Genomic DNA, 20,356 nt, shown 5'->3' on the forward strand with positions numbered 1-20,356 from the left:
ATATGTTTCTCCTTAAAGGAAAAAATCTCAGAGTAAATCTTAACAGATTAAATGATACTATTAGGCTATTCAGTGCAATTTTTTGGTATGAATTGTTTGTTCCCTTTTATATATAGCACAATGTGTTCATCGTTTGATGCAAAGCAAACGTTCTACATTTGAGCTACATCCCAACTCCTCCTGTAATTACTAACATTCAAAATTACTAAGTTCCTTACCATTATATTTCTTTGAACACTAATAATGACATACCCTATAAAATGAACCATTTGGGTCACATTAATATAAATGAATCAAAGTCTAATTAAAATTTTCTATATAAATTAACTTAGTTTGAGATCTGTCACAGATAAATTAAAAAAAAGGTCTGAACCCAATATATTAGTTTATGCTTATGCTAGGTTAATGTTAAACACATCATTGAGAAATTTTATTTATGCTTTTATAGTTCATAACAGTTTACTTAACCCGGTTGAAACAGGACCTCTTTCCGTGGTCCATGGTCGGTCCGTGGTCAGTAACCACTTGAAAGAGTGAAAGGCTCTCGGTTGGTCCGGCACCCGAGTTCCAGACTCAGCTTCACCGATTCGGTTTAGGACCCCTTCTCAGTTGTACAAAATACTCCGACGGTGCAGTGCCAGGAGCCGGAGTTCTATCCTCGAGGACCTCCCTATAGCCGAAGGCGAGGCAAAGGTGAGAAGATGGCGGCCCTGAGAGAAGCACAGCACGAGCTTGAAACCCAAGCCAACCATCTCAGTAAGCTACAAAAAGGCAAGTTCCGGTGCACTATTCTCCAACTTGTTAGCTTTGTTGAAAGTTGGCCTTCCTTACTTCCCTATTAGGGTTCTACTTGTTTCCACAGACATAGCGAAGAATCATCAAGTGAGAAAGCAATACACGATTCAGCTCGGAGAGAACGAACTCGTCCTCAAGGTATTACCTTCTCCTTTTTCGTAGTTGCGTCAATCGATTGATTATTTGCGGATATCAGAGTATCAAGGGCTCGTTAATTTGAGCTTGCAGGAGTTGGATTTGTTAGATGAACACGCCAACGTCTACAAGTTGATCGGTCCCGTGCTAGTTAAGCAGGACTTGGCGGAAGCCAATGCTAATGTTCGGAAAAGGATTGAATACATTTCTGCTGAACTGTATATTCTCTCTCCGTTCTTTATTTTTTATTTTTTCTCATTGGCATCTCTGGTTTGGTTGTGATATTTATGCAGTTATCGTGATTAGTAGAACTTCGATGTGATTAATACTATTTCATTTATGCTTCCTGTCCTCTCCGAATGAACCAAAATTTGTACTTCACTGCAGTTTCTCTGGTTATAAATTTGGTTTGTATGGTGCTTGGGATTTTCTTGGAGTTTCACAAGATGATTCTTTGATTGATTGCAATTTCATTGTTCGTTTTTTCCAGCAGAAGTGGTTTGAATTGTTCACTCCGTTCTAATTTACTATGAATTTCTTAATTTGCCATCTTATAGGAAACGTCTTGATGGAACTCTTCAAGATTTAGAAGAAAAGCAGAACAGCAAGAAAGATATGGTCAGTGAATTTTTTTTTACTTAACTGCATAGATATATAATGTTGATACATTTAAACAAATCACATTCCACTTTAGAGCTTTCTTTCAAGCCTCTGATTACGTAATGACTCCAGTTTAGCATTATCTTCTCATTCATCGTTCCAAAGTTCCTTCTCCAAGCATTTATTGCTTCAGACTATTGATTCTAAATTATCTGCAAGTACTTAAGAGATGTGTCTTGGTTGGAATTCATTTAGAAGAAAGTAGCTTCAAAGAGAAAAAGAGAAGGAATGTCTTATGCTGTGAGGTCATCCAGGAAGAGAAATGGTTGCTATCATATCAAGGCAGGAAGTGGTATTTGAAGTGGTCGAGGTATCCTATGAAGTAGGAGAGCAGGGTACCTAGTATTGCATTTTAACGTGTTCTCTACTTATCCTAGTTTTTTTTTTCCGAAATGGTGGTTGGGTATTTATTACTGCTTAATCAAAAGACAAGAGAGGGGGGGGGGGAGGGGGGGGGGGGGGGGGGGGGGGGGGGGGGGAAACTTGATTTTTTCTCCTGAAATGGTGGTTGGGTTTTTATTACTGCTTAATCAAAATAGAAGAAAGGGGGGAAAACACCAGCCCTCAAATACAAGGGAAGGAGATCCCAACAGGAAAGTGTTACCCAGAAGGAAATTTTGCCTACTCATCTAAGAAACATTGTTTTGACTAAAGAGTATGTTTCCATGAGATGGTCCAATCCGAGGTGATGGAGATTATTTCTTCGAACAAACATCCTAGCTTCCAAGGGGGATTAGAGAACTTCAAGAACCATGAGAACACTATTGCTGAATCACCATAGGACCTGAGAAATCCTGAGAGAAGAGATGGACTCCTGAGAGGAGGGCAGCAAGCCCAGCCTTCAAGGAGCCACATGAACCTGCTGGACCTAAGAATGATGGAAGAACTGATCCCATATGATTTCTGATTATACCTCACTCTGCAGCAGGAGACATGTTGCCAAAGGAGCTGCCATTGAAGCTTCTACTAGTTTGAGGGGGAGGCTGCCATTAGGAGGAATCTTGTGGGAAGTGATCTCTAATAGTTCTTCAGTGCCTATCAATGGAACCATGGAATATAGGCATACCTTTAATAACGCTTACCAATTGTAGGATGTTGTGTATGACTGACTCAATGATGCTACTCAATGAACTAGCTGCTGATTGGAATGTTCTCTTGTTACATTCCTTCCAAATACACCATGATACAGCTGCTGGAGCAAGTTGCTGCAGCTTGGAAACACTTTGACCATGAGCTTGGGTCAAGTAGGGGATCCTTCTCTAATGCATGTAGGGCCATGATAAGTCTACCCCATCCAGAAGCACTCTTAAGGAAATGGCTCATGATAAGTAAAAAGCGTGGGTTTAACAAATCTTTAATGGCGCTTACGGGGAAATGATTGTCAGTGTTATTTTGGTATCCCACCTTTCTCAATAAAAAGGGTATGCTTGTAGTTTTGGAAGTTCTAAGCCTCATCCTACTTGAGCATCAAGTGTTATGACACTGAAAGGGAACCTTGGTTACTTGAACCATGAATATTTCTAAACAGGAATAATATCATGCAAAAGTAATATTAACAGTGGGTTGTTCTGCTCAAGCTATGTTTTGGACAAAAACCTCTTCAACATGTGGTAGCTATTATTTGGTCAAGAACACTTTCTCATTCATGGGATCTTTATACTTGATGACTACATATGATCAGTTGTCACGCCTCTATATTGGGCTAGGATTCGATCCTAAAGCTTTGGCATGCGGCCTAGCTTACTTTGGGTGAAAAGTAGGCTAGTAAGCCTTTGTTTGAAGGGGAAACCAAGGCAAAATAAAGAGAAATGAGCTTTGCCAGAAATGGGTATTCTTTGCACGAATTTTGAGACAAATACATCAAGTTTACAAGGTCTATTTATAGGCAAATGAAGGAGAAGCTACTCTTATCTCCTATCTTACATAAATCAATGAGAATTTGCCACATAAGCAAGGCAAATCCCTTATACAAATTCAAAAGAGTCAAATCCCATGTGCCCTTATTTGTGTCAAACAGCCCCATCCCAGTCCCATTTGGGTAGGTAGTCTTCAAATTTCGAATTGCAAAGCAAACTGTCACCCAGCCAGCCAATTGTTGGGAATGCGGCTGTGCTACTACTGGCCACGTGCACACGGGAGCGCTTACGCGCTGTGCCATGCCCCGTGCATCCTCCTTGCTGCCCGCACGCCTGGGCAGCAGCAGCTGGCTGCATGTGCCCCTGCGCCCTAGCTGCTGCAGCCTTTGATGTTTTGTGCCAGACTCGTGTTTTTGGGCTCTGCAAAGGTGTTGTAGCTCCCGGGTGGGCTTTTTGAGGGTTTGGGGTTGCCATACCATTTTGGAAAGCTCTATCTGATGGTATTTCTACTGCACCTATATTTGGCCTCGCCACACGCATCTTCATCTATGGCACTTCCGACTATGTATCATGCTTCCACAAGCATAACGCGGATGTCCTCATCATGTTGCCCCGCAAATAAGCTTCAACCTCCTCTTCAAATTGCCATAGCTCAACATCCGCCTGCCATGTGGCTTCACTATTTGGCAAGCCTCATCATTTCACCAAGTATCCTTATAATGCGTATGCCTCGTCTTCGTATCTCCCGATCGGTATTGATGTAGTCCACCTTGTGAAGAAATTTGGTGGACACATCTATGAAAACTCGAAGTCTGATGGTGCGTGAGGGGTCCAATGAATCTTCATTGTAAGGTTTCAAGTTACTTATGCGAAACACATTGCGGATGCGCAAGCGGGAAGGTAATTGCAACCGATAAGCAGTATTCCTGACCGTTCCGATGATAGGAAATGGTCCTTCATATTTCTTTATCAAACTTTTGTTCCTTGTCAGTGGCAAATGGAACTGCTCAGGGCAGATTTTCACAAGCTCGAGGTACCTGACTTTGAACTCCAAGGGGCGTCTTTTCTGAGCGTTGTATTTCTTCATGCACTTTGTTGCTTTATGTAAGAAAGCACAAGCAAGAGTGGCTCACTCCTTCCATTTTTTGGTGAGTTGCAAAGTTGTTGGGCTCCTCCCAGACTTGCTTAGAAGTATGTTATGTGGCATGAGCGGTTGTTGTATGGTCGCTAATTCGAATGACTATGGCTGGTGTATTCGCTTTTCTGCAAGTTATATGAGAACTGGGCCACATCAAGTAGCTCCAACCAATTCTTTTGATTAGCATTTATAAAATGCCGTTAATACTTCTCCAAGATGGCATTGATCCGCTCTGTCTTCCCATCGGTATGAGGATTGAAACTTGTAGAAATGTTAAGGGTAGTTCCAAGAATTTTGAAGAGTTCAGTCTAGAATTTACCCGTAAATCAAGGATCTCGATCACTTATAATTGTGTTCGGCACTCCCCAATGTTTCACCACATTGCCCATGGATGTTTTTGCCATCGCCTTCGCCGTGCAATCACTTGGTACAACCACGAACGTACCATACTTCAAAAATTGGTCCACTACCACTATAATAGAACCAAGGCCTTCAACTTTTCTGAGTCCAAAAATAAAGTCCATAGAGATGGACTCCCACGGTCTTTCTAGAATAGGTAGGGGCTCGAGCAAACCTCTAGGTTTCCGCCATTCCACCTTGCCTTATTGGCAAATAAGACAAGTGCGAACATACACTTCGACATCTTGCTCCATTCTAGGCCAATATTAATTGCCTTTTAATAGAGCAAGTGTTCGCTTTTGTTCAGGATGTCCCGCCCATTTGGTGTCATGACATTCCTGCAATAATTCGAGTTTGGACCATTGTATTTGGGAACAAAAAGTCGTCCCCCTTTTGTGCATAAAAGGCCCTTATTCAGCAAAAATTGACATGTACCGCCAAAAGCGGCGGCCTCCACCAAATTGCGAGCTTGTGAGAGTCTTGCCTAAGATCCACCTTGATGCGATCGGTTAAAGTTGTACGAACCTGGCTGGGAAAAGCAAGAGCTTCTAGTTTAAGTGTTGCTAGTTCGGCTTTGCGGCTTAAGGTGTTAGCTACATTGTTGTTCGCGCTAGGTTTGTATTCGAGCAACATGTCAAACTCCGCCAAAAAGTCTTGCCACCAAGCTTGCTTTGGGATAAGCTTCTCTTGCGTGAAGAAGTAGCTAGATGCTATGTTGTTCGTCTTCACTACGAACTTCGACCCCAACAAGTAATGGTGTCAAGTGTGTAAACAATGCATAATGGCCGTCGTTTCCCATTTTTGAACGGTATAGCGTTGCTTTGTCTCATTAAGCTTTTGACTCTCGAAAGAGATCAGATGTCTGTCCTGCTCTAAAATACCACCAATTGCAAAGTTAGAGGCATCCATAGCTACCTCAAAATGTTTACTGAAATCAGCAAGCTGCAGGACTGGTTCTTTGGTAACCACATCTTGGAGGGATTCGTACGCTTCTTGGCATTTGGTTGACTAAAGCCATTGTTGCTTCTTTTTCAAAAGATCTATCAAGGTAGCCACTAAGGCTGAGAATCCCTTAACGAATCTCTGATAGTAGTTCATGAGCCCAAGGGAGCTCCGCAACTCTGATACTTTGATCAGAAGGCGCTATTCAGCAATTGCTTGCACCTTCTTTTCGTCCATCCATATCTGTCCACCAATCCAATGTCCCAAAAAGGACACCTCTGATAAGGCATATGAGCACTTCTCCCTTTTGATGAAAAGAGAGTTCTTTTGCAACCCCTCAAACACTTTCTTCAATTGATGCAAATGCTCCTCCATATCCCTACTATACACCACAATGCCATCCAAATAGACCACTACAAATTGATCCAAAAAAAACTGGAAAAGTTTGTTCATAAGAGTGGAAAAAGTAGCCGGTGCATTCGTCAGTTTAAACTGCATGACTAAAAACTCGTATGAACCATACCTCGTTATGCATGTGGTCTTCTTCTCATCTCCAAGATTGATTTTTTTATTAACAACCACTTGGAAGTAATTTTCACAGCTCCTACTGACATCCCCAAAAAGCAAATGGTATCATAAAGGTCACACGCGTTTGCATGGTCTAGACATGGATCATTTTATGTTGTTGATTTGAAAGATATCATGATATCTTTTGTATTTATATCTTGTAAAACCAGGCAAAAGGAAATTTGAAAATTGCAGACAGCCTGGTTGTTCGCAAGTTTGTTCGTGACATAGTAAATTAAACTAGCCGGTGTTCAAGTAAAGGTGTCAAAGTTACAAGAATTTCTAGGGGGCTTAATTGGGTAAAAGTGAAAAGGAAATTTCTTTTTGTTGCTTGCATAGTTTCATTCATTCTCTTTGAAATGGATCCATGAGAATAGTGATTAGCAACTAGCAATACCACATCCCAGGACAAATACGGTCTGTGGTGTTATGTAGTAATAAGTGATTGATGAGCACATTGTCGTAATGATCACTTTTTTTTGCCATGTTATTAAACCTGGATAAGATTTTAGGATATAAAAAACTTAATGACTTGGTCGAATCACCGTTCAACCATGGAACAGCCAGAGGGCAAGTCAATCAGAGACTAGGGGAGGGCCCTGCCCCCACCCCTTCCGTCTCTCTCACCAACGAGGGAGGGTGGAGGCTCTTCCCTTGCTTGCAGAAAAGTAGGGGAGGGGAAACATCACCTATCCTCTCCCCTTTCATTTACTACACAGGAAAGAGATTTGGGGCCTCTCTTCTGCATGCGGAACACAGGAGAGGAGGGTAGGCCCCCCTCCCTCTTTGTGTGGAACCTTAGTTTATCATGCGGGGAAAGGGGTACCTGCTTTTCCTTCTGGGTAAAGAGGAACTTCCACATGATTAGGGGGAGAGAGAAGGCCCCTCCCCATGAACCGACAGAAGGGCAACAGCAATTCTTTTATTCCTAAATATGACATTATCACAAGGTGACTGCCATTTTTTTGTAGTTGAACTGCACCCACCTATTTTGGTTTTCTGTGGTTCATTGAGCCAACGGGATGGTAGAGTTGCTGATGTCTTATTGTGTGTAAACTGCATGGTGATATTGCTTTATTTACCATATTTTGTCCTCCATCTGGAAAGAAACGTGGCCTTTGAGCTTACTACAATGTGTGTGTGGTGTTATGGTGGTCTTATTGTTTGAGTTGCAAATATCTCCATGCTTCAGTTAAAGTCATTATCGCTTATTAATAGACATGTTATCGCTTATTAATAGACATGGAGGACTTTGCATAACGTTGAGGAGTTCTTGTTATTTTGAGGATGAACAAATTCTATAATTGGAACATAAATTGAACACTTTTTTCTTGGTCCAAATTCAACTGATAGTCCATCAGCCATAAGTCCATTAGATGTTTACTTCGGAAGAGGTGCTGGAAATAATGCAAATGTTCATTTAACTTGTCAATTGCAGTTTTGTAAGGGTTTTTTTTTTCTTTTCTTTTGTTATATTGGTAAAAGTTGTTTTTTTTTTGTTAGAAGTTGGATTTGAAGATGCAAATGTAATGATCTTCAAGATCTTACTGTTGACATAATTATATCTATTATATATTGTTCTCTATAAAATCAAGATCCTAACTCATTCATTTTTATACTATTTTTCCTGTAGATTTTGAAGTTACAGCAAAAGATTCAAGCTCTTCAGGCGGGAAAGTCCAAGGCCTAGACTCTCTTCACCAACAGAGAATACTAGTCGCTTTTTTCCTGCTTGCACTTTTCCTCTGTTTATTCACCATACAGATTGCAGAGATGTGCAGCTTTGAACTCCAAACTGATGTCTCATGTCTCTGTATCTAAGAAACAAGCGAGTAGCCCAATCTATTGAGCAGCAGATACTTGTTTTAGTCTCTTGCTTGTTCCAGTTGGTTAAGATTTTAACACCGATACGCATCATAGTCAATATAAAAATTTCCATCATTTTCCTCTTGTTGGGTAGTAGCGTGTGCGTGGATAATAACTGAGTAGATTCTTGAGTTGCTTTTCAACCCCAGGTCTGTCGATGGTATTCTGGACCATGAGATGAGTTGAAAATCTCAAACTGAACTTAATCTCATAAAAAAGTATAGATACTTGAGGTAGATTTGGTATCAAAAGAAAAAAGGTTCCAACTAGCAAGGCCTAGGAACCTTTATTTTGAGCAAGAGATCTTTGCATGTTTCTATTTACAAATGTTAGCATGTTTACAAACAAGATCAAGCTGCCACTTCAATCCAACTACAACCAGGGTCTTTAGTCATACCAATGACTCTCATATTCTCTCGTATTTGAGTGGAAGGTTCCCATACACAAGCTGATGCATAAAGTTTTGAAAGCAATACATAATTTGAAGGTTCATTTGGTTCTACTTTTATTAGTACCTTGGCTATTCGCTTTCCCACTTCGAGATTCCCATGCTTACAGCAAGCACCAAGCAGTGTCCTCCACAAAGTGGTTTTTGATTGAAATGGAGCCTTATTTATTAATTGCTCTGCATCTGTCATATGCCCAGCCCGACCAAGCAGATCAACCATGCAAGCATAATGATTTATTGTTCTATCTAAGCCATATTCACCTTCCATTGCATTAAAGTAATGCCAACCTTCCATTACAAACCCAACATGACTACAGGCTGAAAGAACGCCAATGAAGGTCACAGCATCAGGCTCCATCCCTCCTGCTTTCATCTCATTAAAAAAATCCAAAGCCTCTTTTGCAAACCCATGTTGGGCATACCCACATACCATTGCTGTCCAAGAAACCACATTTTGGTCCTTCATATTATTGAAGAACTTCCTTGCATCTCTGATACTACCACATTTGCAGTACATATCAATTATGGCACACCCGACATGTATGTCTAATTCAAAACCAGTTTTAACAGTAATAGCATGGACACATTGTCCCTTGTCAACTGCAGCTAACGTTGCGCAAGCAGAGAAACAGCTAGTGAGGATTGGCACATCAATGGCAAGGCCATAATTTTGATACTCTGAAAAGTGCTTTAGAGCTTCTTCAGCATGACCATGTTGAGTGTAAGCAGCAATGATAGAGCTCCATAGGACAAGATCTCTCTTATACATGTTTGAGAATACTAGAGAAGCATCACTAATGCTATTACATTTAGCATACATGCTTATTAGGGAACTTCCAATAAAGGAATCAGGCTCAAATCCCAATCTTATGATGTATCCATGAATTTGTTTTCCTTGATCAAGTGATACAAGTCTTGAACATGCCTGAACTATCGCAACAAGGGTATATTGGCTTGGTTTCATGAATGTTGATGAGTGGAAATCATGAAATAGCTTTAAGGCTTCATGTGGCTCCCCCAAGTCATTACAAGCTGATATGATAGTAGTCCATGAAAACTCATTAGCAACTTCCATTTCTTTGAATGCCCTGAAAGCTTCAACAACCTTTTTACCCTTTGTATACATCTCAAGAACAGCATTTCCAGTGTCAGGGTTGGACACTCCCAATGTTTTCATTATATGGCAATGAATAGCTCTACCTCCATCTAGCATATCCAGATTTACATAGGCTCCAAGGACGTGGTTTAATGTGGAACAACTTGGCACTAGTAAAAGTTCCCTCATTTCGGAAAATAAATCTATAGCGCTCCTATAATTCAGATTAGAAACAAAACCTGCAATCATAGCATCAAAGCATATACTATTCTTATCTATAATGATCAGGAAACTTTCATATGCTTCAGATGCCATTCCAAAACTAGCATACATATCAACAATGGCACTCCCAACAAAAGAGTCCAGCACAAAACCTGACTTAATATACCAACAATGCACTTGGATGCCTAGTCCTGGAGTCTCCAGACCAGAGCATAGATTAAACACACTAACAAGCATAAATGGGTCGAGCCTGTAACCCTCCGAAAAAAATGCAAGAACAAGATTAACACCCAGTTCAGCTTCACCACTTTGATGGAAACCTGATAGAAGTGAACTGCAAACTACATTGTCCCTCTCCTCTAAGCTCCAAAACACTCTACAAGCATCCTCCATAGCTTCCCATTTTGCATAGAGCTCGACAAGAGCACTCCCAACAAAACTGTTATTCTCAAAACCTGACTTAATTATTAGGCAATGCAAGACCCTTCCCAAGTTCAAGTCCAGCAGATCAACACACATTTTAAGCAGAATGGAGTAAGTAAAACAGCTGGGTCTTATATCAGAAACAAACATCTTGTTGAATAACTGAACAACCTCTTTGGAGAATGAACTTTTCACATAGCCATCAATTAAAGTATTCCACAAGGCTTCACACTTCAATGGAATTCCATCGAAATATTTACGTGCATCCGCCAAATAACCACTCTTAACATACAAATCAAGTATAGACGTGCCACAGAAGAAATAAAATTCGAATCCGCATTTAATGATAAATCCATGCAGTAGCTTACCCGTACATAAATCACACAAAATTCTGCATGCCTTGACAGCAGAAGAGAACCCAAATTCATTTGGGCGTAAACCTGAGTGGCACATGACGGAAAATAGTTGTAGACCATGATCAGTATAACCGTGGTGTATGTATGATGACATCATACTTGTCCAAGAAACCAAGTTAGGTTCCGGAATTTCATCAAAGACTGCTCGTGCATCCCGCAGCTCTCCACAAACTGCGTACATCTGAAGTAGATTGTTTTGTATAAATATGTTCTCGTTGAACCCACACTTAAAAAGCACAGAGTGGAGAGACTTCCCATAATTTATATCCCTGAGATCACCTGATTGTTGCAGAAGAGAAGCACAAGATTGCAAAAGAACCTGAATTTCTTCGTTTCTAGTGTTAGACACATTTTCCGCAGTTCTGCCTAGAGGATCAGCTGTGCTCTTCCTCGAGGTGAGGAAGAAGCATCTGTGCAATGTGGAGATGTATCGGTTTCGAGAAGAAGTGAACGTTAAACGAACTGTGAAAATCATATCTGATGTACGAGCTCATTGTTTGCTCCTCATGTGGACATCCAGATAGATCATCAACCCAGAATCTTAAATCCTGAACCACGCTGCTCTTCTGGAATTCCGGGGACCGCACACGGGCAAGTGTACGAATGCGTTAGTACAAAACGAGAATCTAATGTCAGAAGCTGGATACTCTTGAGTTTTGATCGCAAACTTGCAGGCTGCAGCAGCAACACTATCAGCACCAGCGTTGTAGACGAGGCAGGCGCCTGTATAAGCAGAAGGGGAGCAAAAGCGAGATTCTGTGGGGCGGCTTCATCGACGGTAGTTGAAGGCCACGGGATATGTGGCGCATCGCCTTGGCCGGACGACCCTGCCAATGACATTATCTTTTTCTCCTGTCTGAAGAAATCGCACCTGAACCCTGCCGGATACGTTGTTTGCTTCTGTTTCTTTTCTTCAATTCCGTAACCAGGGCAGCTGAAGCCTGAAAGCATAGTTATGCTTTGGGTAGGCTAATCTCCAAAGCTGTCAAATACTATCAAAAGAAAATCTACTCATCTGATCTTCATATACTCGTTTGAATTTAGTTCAGGGTATGCCTTGCTAAAAATGTCTTCCCAATCCATGATACACTTGGCATATTTACAACGAGAGGATTCTGGCAAAAGATTGGGATTCTTATTTAAGTATAATATTATAATTAATTTAACATGATATGAACCATCAAAGCAGCCGGTTGAACCACAGCATGCATAGGGTGGCTATGTGCAATCAATTGGGAGAGAACGGTACAAGTTATACATTCGTCCATATCTTAATCTAACTAGTCCACCAAAAGAAACAACCCTGTGTAAAGCAGAAAACAAGATATTACACCCCAAGGTAATATCCGCTCTGTCAATCTACGACATCAACCCTTAAAACCTTCACGTCCTTCACCTCCGAACTGGTGAACGGCTGCATATGTTGAAGAATAAGACAAAAGGTTAAGTCTCAGTTTACCAAAATCATCAAAAGTATTCATATAAGAGATCATAGTAACAGACGCCCAACTCTGTTTAGAGTCTCTCAGTAGCAAATTTTCAAAAAGACGAACCATCCCCTCCTGCTGCTTGAGAAAGACTACTCAATAACCAACAACAAAGATAACCCTGATCTGATCATTTTTGCAAAAAAATTTATCCAAACTATTGGGCACCACTCCTGTAAAATAGGACAAACATATCTTTACATATTTCTTCTGATTTATTAGCTTAGGTTAAAAAAAGAAAAAAAAAAGTGATAATAACCTCCAATAACATGCTACAAAATTAACAAGTAACAATTTTATTTGTCATAGTACAAATGGAGTTTTGCAAGCATTTTCATCTTAGATGTTGTTTCCCACCGGAAGTGAATGACCAGCCAAAATATTATCCTTTTCACCAAAAAATGTCTAATGCTTTTTTTCCCCCCAAAATATAGTGACTAGAGTACAGACATCTAACCTGCGGCATCGTCCATAATCAGGGCTTCTGTTCCTGTCATATGCAGGGCCATTGTACCTATCATAAACAGGACTCCTGGGACGACCATAATCAGGGCTTTGCCGTCCTCTATGACCAACGGGACTCAAAGAATGGCTATAGGGGCTATCACCACGTCTAGTTCCATAACCTCTTCTTGGACTGTCATGACGTTGGTCCCGCTCATCATCATCTCTTAGAGCATATTCCACAGAAACCACCCTACCTAGAATTTTGCTGCAACAAAATCCACCAACAGAGAGAATATAAAAAGCCAATTTTGGGAAATTTGAAACTGCCAATTTAAGAAAAGTAACAAACAAAGGTAAAACCAACCTCACATGAGTGCATTCCAAGGCTCTTGTGGCCTCTTCCTGCGTTTCAAACTGAACAAATGCAAAATTCCTCCGGACTCGTACATGTAAAACATTTCCGTATGGTTCAAAGTGCCTCTCAATGTCCCTAACTCTGGTATGAATAGGATCAAAATTAATCACAAACAGAGTTTTTGTGGGCCTCTGATTTGCTATTGCCCTAGAGCCTTCCCGATGACGTGGTCCACGATCTCCCTGCTGACAACAAGTGGACTGGTCAGTTATTAATCATTCCAAGATCTTTCTCCAGGTAACATTTTGAAGTAGAAGATTGAGATTTTGAATTTTATATCCATAGCCAAATATATAATAACTGAAGCAGAAAAGGAAAAGCAAGGCATTAAAGACACAAATATTATTACCCTTGACCACTCTACAGAGAGTCTGTGTCTATTGTACCCAAAGGGCATGTCATCAAGACCTCGAATTGCATCCTCAGCATCACGTTCATCATCAAAATAAACAAAAGCAAATCCTGAAAATTTTGAAGCATTAGAAAAAATGATGGCAATTAATCTCTTGGTAGAGAGCTATTGACTTCATATATTGTTACTGCATCTGTAGCCCAAATCTGGGTTTTTATTTTTCCTCAGAAGACAAAAGAATACAACACCTGCAAATACTTGAAGTTCCGACTTTAAGGATGGTGAATGTCAGTAATGGAAGTCCTTGCATGATGAACTAAATCATGAGGTGATACAAGCAAAACCCAATTTCAGAAGGAGAGAAGGCATTGTGGAGCATGCTTCGCCATTTGAGAGAGCAACCGTGCAGTTCATGGCATGACGAATTGATTCCTCAATGGAACATACTTGATCAAATGGCAACGTTGGGCAATGAAAGGGTGAGTAACAGTGACCAATGAAGGAAATGCAGGAAAATGCCATTTGTCAATAGAAGGAAGCAGGTGTGCTGGCAGGAAGGTTTCCTTTGTCATAGAGGGGTTTTGGGCAGAGAAGATGATGAGAGTCTAGTGCTTTAGTGATTCCTGCGTCAAAGCAAACATTTAAATACCACTTTCTCTAGAAACTACATATTTTTCTCATTACACCTGTTCCTTGTTATTGTACATGTCAGGTTGCACAGCAAAATTCTCTACCCATAAAAAGCATGTTTGTATTAATGCTTCATGAGAAAATGTAGATTTGAACAGACTTATAAAACTAATGTAATAATAAACTGAGCTTGGTGGTCTCACTAAAGACTGTAAATAACAACTGGAAATAATGTTTTATTCATCATCGTCATCAACAATATTCTTGTTGCTACTAGCACCATGGACTCTTTTCATCCATTTCAATCTTTCTTCAACTCTATTGTCAGGCCAGCCTTTTTCAAGTCTTTCAGCACTGCCAGTCACATTTTTCAGCATTCCATCAACTGACATTAACAAATCCTCACTGCCAGTGAAAAATAATTTCCAGTGAACATGTCTAAACCAACTAAGAAAAGCTCTCTTTTTCTCATCTAGTGCGACTTACTCTAGATTTATCCAACACTAAACTGAGCTTAAAAAAGTAAAATAGAACAAATTATAATACACACCCAGAAACTTTGACATATAATAGGACAACTTATTTGGAGAAACTTTGAAAAATCAGAGTGCCAAAGATCAACCAAAGGAAACTTGAGAAGATAGCTGATGAAAAATCTATTCTGATCAAAGCCCAAATAACAAAACAATAGTTGAACAATGACTTTGACACAGAGTAAAAGCAAAACCCGATTGGCTTAATCACTCAACAACCAGATCAGCAAAGCAACTAACAGAGAAAGGGGACTCTTCACGCAGACAGAACGACCTGCTCAGTGTTATATTCAACTCTAAATAAACAAAAATACAAGTTGATGAGTATTAAAACATAAACAAGAACAAGACATAAAATATAATGCTTAATAGATGGCCTTTCAGAAGAGTAGTTACGTTTCCAAGAAAAAATCATTGAAATACAAAAAAATATCACGGTTTTGCAACTTGTTTCATGCGTGCCTCTTTACTTCAGTGAATACAACAAATAAGTTTAAAAAAATTTCATGAACATAACTAGAAGAAGGGTTTCAAACTTTTGTTATGTTTTTCTGCAATACTTAGAATACACAGTCTAAAAAGGATCAAGGAAACAGTACATTTGCTGCAAAAAGTAGACGAAGTTCAGACACCACATGAGTAGCTACTAATAGCCCGGGAGGTAAGTACTGGGCCCTCAGGAGAAAAATCAGCAAGAGAAAGCTAAAACCCTAAACCTTAGACTACCACAACCTCTGCCAGTAACCAGCACAGCCACAACGAATAAAATAGTGGACAGAATCGCATACAGAGTGATGAAAAAAATAAGCAACTAACAATGAGAAAGGCAAACATCAAATTCCATCTGCGGCATTGGTGGATAAACCAGAGGCAGATTCATTTGTCAACTGATTAAAAGTGGTATCTATTTTTCTCTGTGCAAGAAAGGTGTACCAGACTTCATATCGATGTGATCAAGACGACCATATTTGAAAAAAAGCCGCTCCAAGTCCGAATGGCGCGTCTCGTAGTCGAAATTACCGACAAAAACAGGCCTCATCGTACCAGCGTCGAGAGTCGAACCAAATCTTCTGCCCAAAAACTATAATATGTTAGAAGTAGAGGAAAATAAGAACAAAGTCTAGGTGTAGGAACATGTCAATTATCGGCCGGGAATTGGCAACGGGAGGACGTTCCGACGGCAAAAAAAGAAGTATGCTAAGAGCAAAGCCCTAGACAAAACGATAAAGAGCTCGACGTACTTCGGAGGCTCGGAGTGTTAAAAACCCTAATTCAACGAGTATGAGGATGACGAAATTGAGACATCGAGAGACAAATAAGGACGAACCAGGCTTAAACACCAGAAGGCCGTCCTTTCCCTCTCTCCCCAGAGGCTTGCATTGGAGGCTTGCATTTGGTAAATTATTTAGCTTTTTGAGACACATGGACACGGTGGAGTGGGTTCGGGTTTTTAAAACTCCGAACCCGACCCGATCTTTAAACTTGACCCCAAAAAACCAAAAATACATTCTCACATCCGGTCTCCACCTCCCACCATCTTCTTGAGGCTGTAGGCCGCAAGACGAGCGAGGAACCTTACCTTACTAGCGAAAGAAGGGAGGAGGGGTCGAGTTTTGTCCCACAGCAGAGTTTTGTCCCACAGAATGTTGGGCTAAAAAACATAAAAAAAATCATTCCACGTTCTGCTTCAACTAATGAAAAAATTACCAGAACAAATTCCAAGCCGTCGCCGGAGTATTCTACATCCATAGCAGAGTGTAAGGTTCATAAAGAAGTTAATAGATTTAAAATCAATTAGGTAGTGCACAACCAACTAGGAAACCACAGATACAGTTCACTTTGACACAGGACTCTCTGAATATGTTAATGATAAAACCATTTAAAGCTTTTTAAAGAAACTGTTTCTTCGAACAAACAACAACAATCCATAGATGCAGCATTTGTTCAAGAATGGACTTCTTTGCTTTTGGTGTAATCCATCTCTGTTGGCTCCATGTGAAATAGTAGGTGCTGACCCGATGGTGATATTGTGACTTATGGATAGACCGAATCACTTCTTCTTTTCCTCTATCTTCTTCTCCACTACTTTCCGCGGCTGCAAAAGAATGAGACAAACAACAGACTTCATCTCCCACACAGAGGTGATAAAAGAGTTCTTGTCAAATCTCTCTAGACTTGTTAAAAAAAAAAACATGAGTTTATGTGATCCACATACAATAAAACCAACAAAAGCAAAAGAAGTTTTATTCTAATAATGGTCTAACACAGTATGTTACTCTGGGTGTATTGATCGTTTCAGCTACTAATAAAGAAAGGCACTGGAGCTCATTTCTTCTCCTTCAAAAGTTACTCTTTGAAAGGTACATGCTGCACTATGAAGCAGCAAAAATTGTGGAATTACCAAAATCAATCAATCATAAGCACAAATTGCAGACATAAAGCCCTTGAACGTTTGGAATATGACTCCAAATATGTCTTTAACTTCAGAAGACATGTGGTAAAGGGCCAGAAGGAACGCTGCCTAAAGCTTTTGTGCACTTCTGATGCTCAGAATTGCAAGGCATTTTTCATGGTAGTTTTCATCAACATCGATAATCACTACTGATCAGAATTTTTGCCTACTTTACTATGGAATGAAAATCTTATTTATTACAAGTGTCCTACAGCATGTACTTGAACTGGACAGCTTCACATGGTCTCTCTTGTAGGATGTCTATAGATAGCATGTTGAAAAACATACATTGCAATCACTTCCTAAGTTAGCCATTGTACAAACCCTTGGTTAAATTCCAGGAGGGTTAAATTATTGTTGAAGATGTTGAGGTAAAATAAGCAAGGAGTGAAGACGACCATTATAAAACAGAAATTCAATGCCCTCCTCAACTTTTCAAGTCAAGTACCAGGAGCAATTCCTTCATTCTTCTTTTTTCTTCATCTTAGGCAACATAACTCTGCTACTAAGAAAGAGCAGGACTCGGTGACTAAGTACATTAGGAGCAGTATCACTTGAAGCACAATGGGATGAGTAAACCAATGCAAAGCGAGGTGATTGATTTGCAAGAATGCCTTTCAACTACAATTATTAACTGATCTATGACAAGAGATGCAGCCTAACTAAATAATTTATTTGTCTAAATTCATGGGAGCTGCCACCATTACTTCATGAGCAGATGATGCTTAACAATTCAAATAGACAACATTAATAGTAATAAGGAAAAAACTAGATGTCCTGAAGTTATCTTAACGCAGCAGTAAACTTTTCATGAACATTTCCTTCACCACAGAAAGAGTCCTAATTGCAGAAAAGAAAATTTTCAAACTAGATGTCCTTTTTTACCAAGACATTCTGTTAGACGATCAACTAGTAAGAAACAAAGTCATCAGATGGTGGAGCTGTGCATATAGATGATACCTTCCATGTCCCAGCAATCATCAATTGCCAAGATCACTAACGTGGTTTCCTTTGTTGGGTAGCTTCCCCAGAACAATATATTAGCTTTTAAGTGCGAATAACCAGTTTAAACAAAGATCAGCTGGATGAAACACTAAGAGTATAACAAAGAACAACTAACTCAAAACAAGCTCGTTTAGACCAAAACCAACTTTTTGACATAATCTCCCAATACCACCATCTGATGGCTTTGTTTCTTACTAGTTGATGGTCTGACAGAATGCTTTGGTAAAAAAGGACATCTAGTTTGAAAATTTTCTTTTCTGCAATTAGGACTCTTTCTGTGGTGAAGGAAACGTTCATGGAAAAGTTTACTGCTGTATGAAGATACCTTCCATGTCCCAGCAATCATCAATTGCCAAGACCACTAACGTGGTTTCCTTTGTTGGGTACCTTCTCCAGAACAATGTATTAGCTTTTAAGTGCGAATAGTCAGTTTAAACAAAGATCAGTCCTATTGCTCGATGAAACATTAGAGTATAACAAAGAACAACTAACTCAAAACAAGCTCGTTTAGACCAAAGCCAACTTTTTGACATAATCTCCCAATAGAAGCATCCAAAAGAGAGTCAAAGAAAGATGAGATAAAAAGCTCATTACCTTAATACCAGGGTAGCTTTTGTGAAGCTCTTCTTCTGGTATAATAACTGGCCATGGCTCTCCAGCCTCTCTGAACATTTGCTCTGTCTCAAGCATTTGACCCTTGTCGAGTATCATCTCACGTATTGTCTGGGCAGATGTGGAAGTAGCATCAATGATCTCCTCAACGCCATTAACGAAGGTGACTGTAATCTGTGGTGGTTGGTCGTCCGTCCGTCGCTTAACTATTAACTGGCAGGCAGGGTTGGACTCCTTGGCCTTGCGTGCATTGCATTGAGCCAAAAATTCCATACATGCTGCTGTTCGTGGATCCAAAGCATTGAATTCAATGCGTACCTTGGACAAAAACTTGAGCATGTTTTATCTCTACTCTTCTTATCCTCCTCACTTTTCTTTCCTCCCTTTATTCCGCTCTTTCCTACAGATGAACTTTCCCTCGAAACAGATTTAAAGCAAATTATCGCCCACAATCGCAAACATCCATAAATATATCTAAAAAATTTAACAGACACAGACCAAATCAGACGCTCTTCCTCCAGCATGACAACGCATAATTTTTTTGAACGAAGAAACAGAAGAAAAATGAAAAACCAAGTACTTCAACGCAATTTTCACAGCCAAAAAAACAATTAGACAACAGATGCAATTCCGTTTTTAAGCAGCAAAACCAGAAGAAAAGGGCACCAGTTCAGAGTTCAGTACAGCCAACAAGAAAAAAGGGTTTCCAGTTGAACCAATTTCCAACCAAAATAACATATATAGAAATGAAGAAAAGGTTCCAGAGAGTAAATAAAACTTGATCGAAATGCCAAAAAAAAAAAATAATAATAATAATAATAATAAAATAAACTTTACCCTCTTCACTAATCAACTCTAGCTCCTGTCGAAATCACTCCCGCTTCCTCTCACACTAGAAAACCCTAATAATAACGAAGCAAACACGTTGGGCCACGAAAGAAGAAGCCCAGATTGGAGGAACATACCTAAAATTTGCGAAGAAAGCTGAAACCTTCACCAGGGCGAGCTAACTCACGAACAATCGACGACAGGGACCGAATCGGCCACTGGTTTTTTCTTTTCAGAAATCACGAAAATGTTCTCAATAGGCAATAAAAGAAATTAATAGTATTTTTTTATGAATTGTATCATTATTTTATGTTTTTTGATAACAGTGCTTTGCGACATTGCTTGAGCAATCTCTGGAGTGAGCTCTAATTTGGTTAATCCTTTTTTTAGAATTTATTAAATTCCAAGCCAATAGGAAATCACTGAAAAAAAATTATTTTTGATAAAAAAATTGTAATTTCGTTTTTAATGTATTTTAATTTATTACTTGTTTTCTACTCAGATTTTAGCCTACTTCAACTTGTTTAGACAATAATAAAGATTTTTCGTCCCCCACTGCTCTCAACAGCTCCATTCCCTAATCTGCCTCCCAGGTAACAACTTTTTCAGGACTAAATCGTGCAAAAACAGGC

At 39.8% G+C, this 20,356-nt stretch overlaps 4 protein-coding genes across 9 annotated transcripts; 1 reads left to right on the top strand and 3 right to left on the bottom strand.

The window, feature by feature from the left end:
- The first annotated feature begins 585 nt into the window (after nt 1–585).
- Nucleotides 586–8,363, top strand: LOC137955474 (prefoldin subunit 6). The gene is made up of 5 exons (XM_068802430.1): nt 586–771; nt 863–933; nt 1,024–1,148; nt 1,488–1,548; nt 8,126–8,363. Exons 1-5 carry the CDS (start codon nt 702–704, stop codon nt 8,180–8,182), a joined length of 384 nt encoding a protein of 127 aa, XP_068658531.1. The 5' UTR covers nt 586–701; the 3' UTR covers nt 8,183–8,363.
- Nucleotides 8,364–8,648: 285 nt separating this feature from the next.
- LOC137956581 (pentatricopeptide repeat-containing protein At2g33680-like) lies at nt 8,649–11,459 on the bottom strand. Its single transcript, XM_068804126.1, has one exon. The coding sequence runs from the start codon at nt 11,436–11,438 to the stop codon at nt 8,709–8,711; it is 2,730 nt and encodes a 909-aa protein (XP_068660227.1). The 5' UTR covers nt 11,439–11,459; the 3' UTR covers nt 8,649–8,708.
- A 526-nt stretch (nt 11,460–11,985) lies between these two features.
- LOC137934312 (serine/arginine-rich splicing factor RS31-like) lies at nt 11,986–16,567 on the bottom strand. 3 transcript variants are annotated; one of them, XM_068778775.1, is made up of 6 exons: nt 16,535–16,567; nt 15,761–15,897; nt 13,662–13,774; nt 13,262–13,494; nt 12,908–13,162; nt 11,986–12,377 (listed from the first exon to the last, which is right to left on the bottom strand). In XM_068778775.1, exons 2-6 carry the CDS (start codon nt 15,864–15,866, stop codon nt 12,356–12,358), a joined length of 729 nt encoding a protein of 242 aa, XP_068634876.1. In that variant the 5' UTR covers nt 15,867–15,897; nt 16,535–16,567; the 3' UTR covers nt 11,986–12,355. The 3 variants fall into 3 exon arrangements, with proteins under 3 accessions (XP_068634876.1, XP_068634791.1, XP_068634726.1); XM_068778690.1 differs by lacking the exon at nt 16,535–16,567 and adding an exon at nt 16,069–16,180 and having other exon boundaries at nt 11,987–12,377; nt 15,761–15,894; XM_068778625.1 differs by lacking the exon at nt 16,535–16,567 and adding an exon at nt 16,069–16,180 and having other exon boundaries at nt 11,987–12,377.
- Nucleotides 16,544–20,035, bottom strand: LOC137934490 (uncharacterized). Of its 4 annotated transcripts, none has more exons than XM_068779144.1 (3): nt 19,862–20,035; nt 18,879–19,313; nt 16,544–16,922 (listed from the first exon to the last, which is right to left on the bottom strand). In XM_068779144.1, exons 2-3 carry the CDS (start codon nt 19,233–19,235, stop codon nt 16,878–16,880), a joined length of 402 nt encoding a protein of 133 aa, XP_068635245.1. In that variant the 5' UTR covers nt 19,236–19,313; nt 19,862–20,035; the 3' UTR covers nt 16,544–16,877. The 4 variants fall into 4 exon arrangements, with proteins under 4 accessions (XP_068635245.1, XP_068635002.1, XP_068635086.1 ...); XM_068778901.1 differs by having other exon boundaries at nt 18,879–19,370; XM_068778985.1 differs by having other exon boundaries at nt 18,879–19,307; nt 19,862–20,034.
- Nucleotides 20,036–20,356: the final 321 nt, after the last annotated feature.

Source organism: Aristolochia californica, unplaced genomic scaffold (assembly GCF_029961685.1).
Source record: "Aristolochia californica isolate CCGP_79_NKW_82.1479 unplaced genomic scaffold, dmAriCali1.0.hap1 SCAF_1, whole genome shotgun sequence".
In the NCBI taxonomy this organism is placed as follows: domain Eukaryota; kingdom Viridiplantae; phylum Streptophyta; class Magnoliopsida; order Piperales; family Aristolochiaceae; genus Aristolochia; species Aristolochia californica.